Source organism: Zalophus californianus, chromosome 7, assembly GCF_009762305.2.
Source record: "Zalophus californianus isolate mZalCal1 chromosome 7, mZalCal1.pri.v2, whole genome shotgun sequence".
In the NCBI taxonomy this organism is placed as follows: Eukaryota; Metazoa; Chordata; class Mammalia; order Carnivora; family Otariidae; genus Zalophus; species Zalophus californianus.
Genome location: NC_045601.1, coordinates 77,585,478 through 77,598,367, shown reverse-complemented (window position 1 = coordinate 77,598,367; position 12,890 = coordinate 77,585,478). Strand labels below are relative to the sequence as shown.

At 37.3% G+C, this 12,890-nt stretch overlaps 1 protein-coding gene across 7 annotated transcripts in view; it reads left to right on the top strand.

Annotated features, from left to right (window-relative positions):
- BCKDHB (branched chain keto acid dehydrogenase E1 subunit beta) overlaps positions 1-12,890 on the top strand; it is a 218,856-nt gene that overhangs the window by 70,178 nt on the left and 135,788 nt on the right. For 2 of the 7 annotated variants that reach the window (XM_027603713.2, XM_027603709.2), the window contains 3 exons: positions 756-853; positions 3,279-3,389; positions 10,883-11,044. In XM_027603713.2, the coding sequence (XP_027459514.1) occupies positions 756-853; positions 3,279-3,389; positions 10,883-11,044 (371 nt within the window). Of the gene's footprint in view, positions 1-755; positions 854-3,278; positions 3,390-4,943; positions 5,200-5,256; positions 5,338-5,911; positions 5,996-6,815; positions 7,034-10,882; positions 11,045-12,544; positions 12,604-12,890 lie in introns of those variants that run through there. The other 5 variants (XR_003521717.2, XR_003521718.2, XM_027603711.2 and 2 more) reach the window with 5 other exon arrangements.

Below are 12,890 nucleotides of genomic sequence, written 5' to 3'. Positions count from 1 at the left end.
TCGATTGGGCAGAAATAATCATGAAATAGTCTTCTCTGGGATACCAGTGGCTTATTCTTCCTTTTGGCCTGGTGGAGCTGATTTAGTGTATCTTCTTGAGGTATAAAGGATTCAGCTTTGAAATTTAAGGTGTTACGAGCTGCCGTAGTTGATGAAGTGTCCGTAGATGCAAGGGGTAAAAATAAAATATACATAAAAATTTGACTCTGCTCTATGTGTTTTGTTTTTCAAGTCACCATAAGTTGGCTTCTTGATCAACAACTTGTCTGAGAACTTAATTCAGTCTGATCAAGTTTTAGCGGAAACACATTAAATTTTTTTAACTTTATTTTTTCAGAACAGTTTTAGATTCACAGAAAAAGTGTCAGGATAGTACAGGAGAGTTCCCATATACCCTGCACCCAGTTTTCTATATTACTAACATATTAGTATGGCATATTTGTTTCAGTTAATGAACCAGTGTGTCACATTGTCGACCAAAGCCCTTACTGTAGCATTTTCTTAGTTTTTACCCAAAGTCCTTTTTCTGTGCCAGGGTAGCTGATACATTTTCTTCATTTACATGGGACTTTTTCATATGTGTAGTAATGTCATAGAGCCATATAATAAATGCTATTTCTGTTTTAAGTAACTTATGGAATTTGGGGAGAAGAATAAAAGAAAGCTTTGCCACAGTGAAATGCTTATATTGTCTTGTGCACAAGCGCCACATGAGAAAAAATAAATTTTTATTTTTTTCCCTGTTCTATATTCAGTTGAACAGGTTCCTGTAGAACCATACAACATTCCCCTGTCCCAGGCTGAAGTCATTCAGGAAGGGAGTGACGTGACTCTAGTTGCCTGGGGCACTCAGGTCAGTAACATTTCTAAGAACCAATAATGTCCTTATTGTGCTTGGAAGCTCTCATTTTTTTATCCTGATACTATAAAAATCCAAAGTGTTTTTCTTATATGTCAAATTTTAAGTCTTGTTAGTGCTACATCTATATCTGGTACTGACTTCTGGTTGAGGGTGAGGTGCCTGTTCAGTCATATTAAAATATATATGCATGTGGTGAAGCCATTATATAAAAATGTACTTATGAGAAACTGTCTCTTTTGAAGCATGCATTATACATCCTCATACTTGTTTCTGTGCTTGACTTCCTATCGTTTTCATCACATCTGCTTCCATCTCTTGTGATTACTTTGCTGGTCATGTGGACCATCCAGGAGTCCAGCCTCAGAATTCCATACCTTCCTCTGTTCCAGCGAACCTCAATACCGATCTGCCTCAGTTTCCCCAGAGCTCATTGTCACATTGTCCTCCCTCCAGACTTTTAAGCTTGGGACTTTTTTTTTTTCCTTTGGCCATAGACTTCTATCTCTATCTCCTTCTTCTAAAGAAATGGTCCAATTTTCATTTTTCTGTGTGAAGGAAGTACTTATTTTAGAAAACTTGTATAGCAGTAAATGAAGAAAATAAATCATTTGTAATACTACACCCTCTGACTTTCTTCTCCACTTGATTTTTGGCTTGGAGAGCTAGTCCTCATGGTTTTTTACCTCCAGTGGGAAAATCTTTTATCTGTATCCCTGTCACTAAGCGGGCATCCTTGCCTCTCTTTGTGATAGGGGAGTAGTGTATTAGATACTATGTCCTATAACTTGCTCTTTCCTCCCACCTACCATGTTTGCTGCCAGTCCTTTACTCCTCTTTCTCTTTTATCCTCAAAAGAAGAGGTGTCTGGTTTTCATAGCTACCTCTACAACTCTTTCAGATTATATTCCATTTTGCCTTTTCCAGGGCTGTAATGTACCAGCTGGTCCCTTCCCTCTTCTGCATCTTCAGTTTCTCCTTTCAATGTCCCTTTCATTAAAAAGGTGTATATTTCTTCCCTATATAAAAAATAACCTTTTCTCTACCCTACTTTTCCCTGAAATACCAGTATATTTTGTCCTTTCTTTTATCAATAAACTTGAACGTTTTCTACTACCTGTATTTAATTCCTTAACTTCCTTATATTCTTGTACCTTATGAGATTTGTCCCCACTAATTTACTAAAACTATTCTTGTTAACATTCCTAATTTTCTAATTTTTAAATCCAACCCTTACCCCATATTGCCACGGTGTATGATGCTGGCTGCCGTTTCTGTGAAACTCTTTCTTCTTTAGTTTCTGGCATACATTGTCTCCTGGTTGGTCTTCCTTCCTTCCTTCCTTCCTTCCTTCCTCCCTCCCTCCCTTCCTCCCTCCCTCCCTCCCTCCCTCCCTCCCTCCCTCTTTTGAGAAAGCATGAATGGTGGGGAAGAGCAGAGGGAAAGTGAGAGAATCTTAGGCTGGATGCTGGGTGTAGAGCCTGACTCAGGGCTCAATCTCATGACCCTGAGGTCATGACCTGAGCTCAAATCAAGGGTTGTTTGCTTAACTGACTGAGCCATCCAGGCGCTGCTTCCTTTTCCTCTTCTTCTTCCACTTCCTCTTCTCCTTCTTTTTCCTCTCCTCCTCCTCCTCTTCCTCCTCCTCCTTCTCCTCCTTCTCCTTCTCCTCCTCCTCCTTCCCCTTCTTCTCCTTCTTCTCCTTCTCCTTCTCCTCCTTCTCCTTCTCCTTCTTCTTCTTCTCCTTCTCCTTCTTCTTCTTCTCCTTCTTCTCCTTCTTTTTCTTCTCCTTCTTCTTCTCCTCCTCCTTCTTCTCCTTCTTCTCCTCCTTCTTCTTCTCCTTCTCCTTCTTCTTCTTCTCCTTCTTCTTCCTTTTCTCCTTCTTCTTCTTCTTCTTCTTCTCCTTCTCCTTCTCCTTCTCCTCCTCCTCCTCCTCCTCCTTCTTCTTCCTTTTCTCCTTCTTCTTCTCCTTCTTCTTCTTCTTCTTCTTCTTCTTCTTCTTCTTCTTTTCCTTCTTCTTCTTCTTCTTCTTTTCCTTCTTCTCCATTTTCTCCTTAAATGTTGGTCCTCTGCAGGGTCCCGTAAGTTCTGCCCTTTATTTCTCCCTCCACATGCTTTCTCTAGAAACTTAACCTACTCCTCTGACTTTACTTTCTGTGTGCTGATATCTTTAGAATCAGTGTCACTATCAATGACTGCTTTCCCTTCCTGAAATTAAAGACATCTTTCCAACTATTTTCTAGACCTCTGTGTTTGATTACTTTGGGGGAATTGGGGTCAACATATCTAAAACAAATTTAATTCTCCATTGCAAATAAGTTCCTCTGACTGTAAACACTGTTTCTATTAATGATGTCAGAATTCAGCTGACTTTTTGGGTCTGAATCTCTGTAGTTATTCTCTGCTATTTTCATTTCAGGTTCATGTGATCCGAGAGGTGGCTTCCATGGCTCAAGAGAAGCTTGGAGTGTCTTGTGAAGTCATTGATCTGAGGACTATACTACCTTGGGACATGGATACGGTTTGCAAGGTATGAATATAGTGTTGAAAGAATGTCATTTCCTTAAATCTGTGGGCCAGATTTGTTGGCAATTTGCAAAGAATTGTTTTGAAATTTTGAGTTTTATGAGCATTTTCAACTGATTGAAAACTTTAAAATTTACACCATCACAGAAATATATGTTATATAATCAGCTTAATGCTCAAGCAAACCAACCACTTGAGGTTTTTCCCTCCCATAGTTCTTTGTTTACAATATTACAGAACTGTGTCTTTCATGCAGCCAGCTTGGGTTGAGCTGTGGAAGTAATGGAGTAGTGCAAATGAAAGCATATCAGGTTGTTGAGGTCACCTGTGTTTTTAACTACTTACGGGTTATGGTTCGATAAGCAAGGTTTGATAGAGTCAACTAAATGGTTTGGCTGAATTTTCATTTGTCTCCTCTCCAAAAGAGATGGAGATGGATTATTTAAAAAACAAAACAAAGCAAAAAACAAAACAAAACAAAAACCCTCTCTACATAGTCTTCATACTGTGAATCACAGTTGGAATGTTATGTTGTGGGATTCTTCTGTCTGCTCGTAGTTTTCCATCTAAGCAAACTCTTGATAGTCCCCTCTCAGGAATATAGTTCAGTTCTCATTTACTTGGTTATAACTGATAGCTTTCATATTAATGTAGAGGTAACCAAAGTTCATCTGTTTCCATTGTGGTATATGAGGAAGATTAGGCTCTGTTTTTGTGATGGTCTTATCTACTAAGGTTTAGGTAATGTTGCATGTCTTACTTTTTCTTGATTTACTGTTATAGCAAGTGAGTCCTAAAACCTAGGGTATTTTATATTATTTTTTAAGAACTGTAGTATTCTCAAAGCTTTTATAGGCTGTTTCTTAGGTTAGTCATGTGAAAATAACCTGCAGCTCCTACTGCTGTAAAAATATAGCATAGGGTATTTAGGTAAAGATTGTTTTACAATTTATTGGAAGACTTAAGATTTGTTATAGGAAATGTTCTGTAGACTCACTTGACATCATCTAAACACTTGACATGGTTACGGATGGCTTCAACGATATTCTAAGTCTTTATATTTATAGTTTCCATCATAAGAGCAGTATTTTAGGTTGAACTGTTCATAACTGCATGAGAGTAATGCTTCTTGCAGGCTTTTTCAAATCAAGTCAGACACTGGGTTTTCTTTCAAGTAGCCAAATAGTCCAAATTATGGTTAAACCAGAGCTGAGAGCCTTTGTCGTGGAGTGGGCTTCTTCTTTGCAACTGTATCCCCCATTTATTCTTGGGGTTTGTATTTATAAAGTGAATGGTGCTTTTCTGTGGGGATATAATGTTTTGTTATGGTGCAGTGGGGGCACTGTTAAATGGTCGGGGCAAGTAGTTTTAAATTTTATTTACAGTTTTATATACTTTATACATCCAAACAGCTTATGGTAAAACACAAATACAACAACATTGCAAGCTTAATTGTGAAGGTAAAGTGAAGAGAGAGGAAGAAAGAAGGGAGAAATTATTTATTTATATTTATCTCTACATAACTTTGCTTGTGTGGTACGCCCCTTCTCCCCTTTAGTAAATCTACTGGTTGCATCTTTGTGTGATCCTGGGTTGTGGATCCTATTTCCTTGGGCCTCTTTACTACTGGAAAGGATGAAAGAGGACACTAGAGACTGCTCCTGAATGAAAAGGTGATGCATCAAACCTCTGACTTGCTAGCCTCATCCTTTTAGTCTTGTGTTGGGGTGCTTTCATCATGTTATTTTTCTAGTTGATGACCCTCTAGTTACAGTAGTGAAAGCCAGCTTGTCATTTCTTGATTACTTTGGGTTCTGTGACTCTTCATTGTTGACCATGGTAATCTTCTATTTTCCTTTCATGTGTCAAAGAAAAGTTTGGATACGTGACATCTTTCTAGGATTTGGAGATGACTTTAAAGAAGAGGACCCTATAGCTACACCTCATTAAAAGTGAGGCTTCTTTTTTTTTGTTTAACTACAGTCAAGTTTTTCTTTTTTTTTAAACATATTTTTTATTTATTGATTTGACAGAGAGGCAGAGAGCACAGGTAGGCAGAGGGGCAGGCAGAGGGAAAGGGAGAAGCAGGCTTTCTGCTGAGCAGGGAGCCCGATGCGGGGCTCAATCCCAGGATCCTGGGATCATGATCTGAGCCGAAGGCAGTCGCTTAACCAACTGAGCCACCCAGGCGCCCCTACAGTCAAGTTTTTCTTTATGAATTCTGTAGTAATCAAAATCTATGTGTGTGTGTGTTTTTTTAAAAGATTTTATTTATTTATTTGACAGAGAGACAGAGACAGCGAGAGAGGGAACACAAGCAGGGGGAGTGGGAAAGGGAGAAGCAGGCTTCCCGCTGAGCAGGGAGCCCAATGGGGGGCTCGATCCCAGGACCCTGGTATCATGACCTGAGCTGAAGGCAGATGCTTAACGACTGAGCCACCCAAGTGCCCTTCAAAATTTATGTTTATTATCTTTTTCAGTTAGTGCTGTGTTTTATTGGTTCTTTTTGTTTTATGATAAAATTAGATCCCTCAGCTTTTTTCATGACATGTTAAGCTCAACACCCAAATGCATCTTTTGGAATACCTAATCAAGAAAAGCCTATTAAAGGTAAAAAAATAAATACTTATTGAACATACATAGACATTAGCACACTATGCATAGTAAAATGACTCTGGGACAGTTGAGGAATTGGTTAATGTAGTCTGAATTTAACTGTGTTTTAAAAAACGTAGTCACACTTGTTGCTTGAGCCTTGAAGCATTGTTTGGAAGTTATAATCCTGAAAAATTGCTTGGGGACAGAGAGCAGCAGAGTGTTTGAATGTTGCTCAGGGAAGCTACAAAATTGGAGACCTGAGTGGGTCTAAGAACCATAGTTCATCAATTCTGGACCTGATATTGGAGAACTAAGCTGGAAGCCTCTGAAATGTAGAACAAAAATTCCTGAGTTTTGAAGTGCCTAGGAGACAGAGACCTACCCTGGGAATTGGGGTGGGTTAAGAACATCAGCGAGGAGAGTTGAAAGCTCTGAAGTGAGTAGTAAATTGGCTCTTTTTACTTGGGGGCACCTGCCAAGTAAGTCTCAACTAGAAACTGAGAACCCAGGCGTATAGAATCCATGTTTCATGGGGTTGTAGTGACAAAATAGGAAACTTGGAGGGGGGGGCGTTGCTTAAACACACAGTTGGTCTCCCATTCAAGATAAATGCCAAATTGTATATGGTGGGAGCTGAAAATACCTGAAAGTCCAAGCCATCCCTTGAGACTGAAGTGTCAAAGACCAGTCATACTCTCAGTTGAAAGTTGGGGAGTCGGGTCTTAGGAGCTACCAGAGGTAGATTAAAGCTTTCCAAATCCACAGCACAGCCTCTCTCCCTCTCAGTTCCTTACTGGATTGATATAACTTACCTTCTGTTCTGTCTGCCCAGCACAACAAGGAGTCAGTCCTCCCATCATCTGGAACCTCAATGAATCAGCATTCAGTAAAAAATTACTAAGTATATGAAGAGACAGGACCATTTGATTCAAAACCAAGAGAAAACACAAACAATAGAAAGCAGAAACACAGGTGATCCAGTCATTGGAGTTAGCAGACAAAGACTTTATTATGTTTAGGAATATAGGAGGAAGAAAAAGAACAAAAGAGGTAAGGAAGTGGAGAATTACCCTGGGGGTATGTGTGTGTGGCTGTGTGTGTGTGTATGTATGAGAAAGAGAGAGAGAGAGAGAGAGACCATTGTAGAACCAAAGAAATATTTGTCAATAAGAACTCAGTGGATGTGTTTACAAACTTATTGGACTTAGTAGATGATAGTATTCATGAACTAAAAGGCAAGTATATAGAAAATGTCCAAACTGAAGCACAGAGAGGGGGGAAATAAAATAGACTAAAACAGAAGAGAGCATAAAACACACTGGGGATCTGGTCAAAAGATCTGTCCCACATATGATTGGAATTCCAGAAGAAGAAAGAATGAATTGGTCAGACACAATAAAAAAGAATATTTCTCATTAAACTTTCAGGACATCATCATACTTGAGGATTTGTGAACTTCTAAAGATGTATTCAAAGAAAACCGCACCTACCTACACACTAGAATGACATCTTAAATTGCTAAGGATACCAACCTAACATTATCCAGTGAAAACATACTCTTAAAGTTAAGGTCGAATAAAAAATATCTTAGGCAAATAGAATTTGAGAGAATTTATCACCAACACATTTTCACTAAAGGCAATACTGTAAGGCAGTTCTTTAGGCAGAAGGAAAATGATCCTAGAAGACAGTCAGAATGGGCTTACGTGGAGTTAAAATATTCTGTTGTTCTAGGATTTTAAATGTAATATTTTTACTAGATTATAGTAAGTTAGGGATGCATGTTGTAACAACTGAAATAATAGTGAAAGTATATATCCAGCAAGTTAAAAAGGGACCTATAGATTAATAGAAGTATTTGGTTAAACTAAAAGAAAGGAAAATATGTAAAAACAAAACAAAACAAAACCCAAAGCAAAACAGGTGTGTCAGTAGAACACAGATAGATGATAGCTATAAACCTAAGTATATAAGTAATTAAAAACAAATGAATTAAATCTAGTAAAAGCCAATGATTGTCAGACTTCTTTAAAGAATAGCAGCAATGTACAGCTTAAGAGAGAGAGACTTTAAATATAGGGACACAGAAAATGTGAAAGGGATGAAGAAAAAAGACCTCTGGTGTAGCCATACTAATTTCAAATAAAGCTTTTAAGGCAAGAAGCATTACTAGAAACAAAGAACAGTTCATAATGCTGAAGGAATCAATCTGCTATGAAGATATAACAGTCTTTTTTTTTTTTTAAGATTTTATTTATTTATTTGACAGAGAGGGAGAGAGCAAGAGAGGGAACACAAGCAGGGGGAGTGGGAGAGGGAGAAGCAGGCTCTCCGCTGAGCAGGGAGCCCGATGCGGGGCTCGATCCCAGGACCCTGAGATCATGACCTGAGCTGAAGGCAGACGCTTAACCAACTGAGCACTCAGGCTCCCTGAAGATATCACAGTCTTAAATCTATTATGTCATCGATAGCATAATTTCAAAATACATAAAGCAAAACAAGATACAAAACTAAAAGGAGATATAAACATATCCACGATCATAGTAGGAGACCTTGACACCCCTCTTAAAAACTGATCAAATAAGCAGGTAATATCAGTGAGTATATAGAAGATCCGCACAGTTAGCAAACTTGTCCTAATTGTGTACTCAACTATATAAGAAATCATTTTTTTTTTCGCTGAAGAATAATTGACATACAGTATTAGATTCCGGTATATAATGTAGTGATTTGATATTTATATACATTATGAAATGCCACAATATGCCTAGTTCAGTTGAATATGGAACATTTATCAAAATTGACCAAATGCTAGGACATAAATATAATCTTAAACTTCAGATATTTGAAGTCATTTAGAGTATGTTTGGACAATAGTAGAATTCAGTTAGAAATTGCGAAGAAACTGGAAAGTCTTCAACTTCCTACAAATTAAATAATTTACATTTCAATCATAGATTGTAAAAGAAACTGCAACAGAAATTAGAAAAATACTGAACTAAAGGGTTATGAAGGTACTAAAATCAAAAATTTCAAGATTCAGGTAAAGCCATGCTTGAAGAGAGCTGTATGGCTGTAAATATGTATATTTAGAAAACAGGGATAAGAAAAAAAAAATTAGTGATCTGAATTTCCATCTCCAGAAAGAAAATCAAATCTAGAGAAAATAGGATAAATGTAGTGATAAAGAGCAGAAATCAGTGAAACAGAATGTATAATAGAGAAGTTTAATTAAGTTAAAATGAGATCTTTGAAGAGACTAATGTACTTGATGAACCTTTAGCAAGACTAATGGAAAAAAACGGCAAACCCAAATGACAAATATCAGGTATGAAGAAGGGGAAATCGCTAAGTCTACAGACCGTATACTAAGAGGATATCCTGAATGATTTTACAAATAAGTTTTGGGTGAAATGGACAGATTCCTAGGAAATACAGTGTTTTCAAAAATAAAAATTAGAAAACCTCAATAGTCATATATCAAACTGAATCCATTTTTATTAATGCTTATATAAGAAAAAAACCCTAGACCCATAGGGCTTTACTGGTGAATTCTTTAAAACACAGTTCTTATGCAAATTCTTACAGAAAATAGAACAAGAGGGAAAACTTCCAAATTCTTTATATAAGGCTGGCATAATCTTCATATCAAATCTCTTTTGGACCATATATAAAGCAAAATTATAGACACATTTTATGAACGTAGATGTAAAAATCAAAATATTGGAAAGTTAAATCCAATGATATATAAAAAGATAAAGGTGAGGGTTTATTTCAAATATGCAAGGGGTGTTTGACATTCACGAACATTCACACAGTGGTTGATGCAATTTCCCACATGAACAGAAAATGGGAAAAACAATCATGATGATCTTCATAATACAGAAAAACATTTGGTAAAAGTCAATATCCGTTCATAATGAAAATTTCTTAGTAACCTAGAAATAGAAGGGAATTCTATTAGCCTGATAAAGAGTAGCTTTATCTTGTAGTTATGAATAGCTATAAAAACCCTGCAGCAGAAATTATATTTCCTACTGAAATTTTGACTGCTTTCCTGTTGAGATCAAGAATATAACAAGGATGCCCTTACATAAGGGCAAGAGATACAAAAATCATATGGATTAGAAAGAAGTAAAACTACTCATAGCTAACGTGATTTGTGTGTAGGAAGATCTAGTGGAATCTATGGGCAAATCATTAGAATTGAGTTTACTGACGCCCCTGGAAACAAGGTCAATATACAATAATTGTATTTTTGTATACCAGCAACAAATAGAAAATAAAGTGATAACATTTGAAAGGACATAAAAAAATCAAACATCTAGGGTGAAATTGAGTGCTGCGTATGTAACAACTATGCAGAAAATCCCAAAACGTTATTCACAGAAATTAGAGAATATGCAAGCAAACTGAAGCACATACCCTGTTAATCAGTTGTAAGGCCAAGAATAGCCAAGGCAATCTTGAAGAAGAAAGCTGGAGGACTTAGTTATCCAATGTGTTATAATTAAGATGTGTTGTAAGGTTATCATCATTACAGTATTGTACTGGGGTAGAGATAGACCACTGTGCTGCCGTTGATTTATTTCCTTGAATTTATAATGTAGTGAGCCTTTTTATAGACAGAGAGAGCCTTGGTGTGCTCTGACCTGGAGGAGGTTTTTTGGTCATTCAGCCAGAAACCCATATGCCTAAGTAGTCCTGTTCTTCTCAAGCTCCCCAAGAATAAGAACCATGGCTAAGTGTTGAGGGCTTGAATAGACTCCCTGCTGAGATACAGACCACATTCAAAGTGAGTTAAAAAACGAGCTACAAAGTTAAAACAGCGGCCAGGCACAGAGTTAGGCTTGAGGTACTGTCCGACTTGAAATGATTTTTTTTTTTTTTAATATGTAGAAATTCAGAGAAGCTGCCTATGGAAAAGAAGAACTTGATTTTGGCAGGAGAATGACAGTCTTTGAAAGAAACTCAGGATTCAAGAATAATACTGTCCTTCAACTTAAAATCAACTACATACAACAGTGCCAAAAAGGAAAGAAAAATGACAGTTTACAAGGTGTAGGTGATTTCCACATGTTTATAGAGAGCATTGACACAGAGCTTTGACATGCTTATACTTTATTTGAAATTAAATTCTGCTAATTATTGAAATAAATAAGGGTTTGCCTTTATACCTTGGAGCCTTTTTTGATTTCTCTCTTTCTTTCATCTTCTGCCTGCCCACATTCAGTTCCAAAGCAGATCCTGCTGGCTTTGCCTACGCGATATGTCCAAAATCTGACCACCAGCTCTAATGCTGTTACTCTTGATCCTGGCCCCAACTGCTAGCATTTCTCATCTGGCTTTTGGCTGTAGCCTCGAAGTACTGTCTCGCTTCTGCCCTTTCCGTGCCATAGGCAGAATTGATCCTTTCAAATGCGAGTCGCATCATGTTCCTTCTGGTCTCAAAAGGTCTCAACTAAATGAAATTTAGTGGAAAAGTCAAATTTCTTACCGTGGTCTACAGGGATTTACCTTGTCTCACCACCTTCCACAGCCCACCACCGTCCACCCTTCAGGAACTGCTCTTCATTGACTCTCAACCAAGGAAGGGACTGTTAGGTCACCACTCAAATACCATTTTCTCCTTCAAGGCCTCTGACCCACTTACTTAATACTGGATACCATCCCTCTCACCAAGACTCCCTTTTACCCCTCCTTCCTTTTTTTCTAGAGAGGTGAAATGATCTAACATATTATATAACTTTATTATTTATATTGTCAATCTTTCTTCCCCCATTAGGAGGTAAGTTCTGTGAGGATAGGGGTTTTTGTCTGTTGGCTTATTGATGACTTCTCAATACCTGAAAAAAATGCCTGGTTTAGGTTTGGTATTCAGGAGATATTTGCTATGCAATTATTATCACTATCAGCAAAAGAAAGTTTTATGATGAAACTGTTTAAAATTGGAATGTTTTGAATTTGGTACTTTTTCTTATTTTTGGTGCTTATACAAAAGTTTAAAAAGTAACTCTAGAATATTGCTTTATGAATAAATCTGTTTTAAGCTGAAGCATTTATTCTAGTCTTAAGTTTTAGTTTGACCTTGTGTTTTATTTTTCTTAACAGTTGTCCATTTTTCATAATGGTATATAGAAAGTATCATTTGAATTCTCATTAGACTAGGACCAATTTATCCTAAAAAGCAAAGTGAAAGTGACTACAGCAAACCTTAGCTAGCTATCTTATAATTTCTGAGAATTGAGTTCTTATGGTAATTTTTTGCATAGATGAGAGTTACTATTTCTGGGTAGCAGCTTTTAAAACTTCTTAACCTTTTGAACGTCAATATTTCCAAAACCTTTTCACTTTTCTCAAGGAAAACATAATGTATATGATTTTGCCTTTCAAAAATAAATCAGTCCAAATGAACATGGGTTGTTACACTGTGTTAAGACATTTACATTTTTTGAGGTGTATGGTTGTTTACTTCATTGATATATTTCTGTGCTTAACTTCATGGTTTTAAGCCTCTAAATTTAAATTTTCTTTTATCTTTTGCTGTCACATTATTGCCAGCTGTGCATGGGATCCAGATGACCAGACTTTGTAACTGAGACATGTGTATTGGCCAGGGAAGGCCTGTAATGATTTCTCATGAATCAAGAACACGTGCTTTACTCTTCAAACCTTATGATACTAATTTGGGTTTTTGAGAACCTTTCTCCTCTTACTTCATTGCCTGTTTTGCCAGGTGGGTCATTGTCGTGGACTTCAGAGCTGCAAGAGGTCAGCCTGGGCCCCATTCCCTTTGGTCTTCCTACCGATCCCAGGAGTGACCTGTGACTTTTAACATCCATCACAGCTAGTATTCACTGCTTCTGATCAGGGGTTTTCTCTGTTCAAACATACTGGTACGAGATAC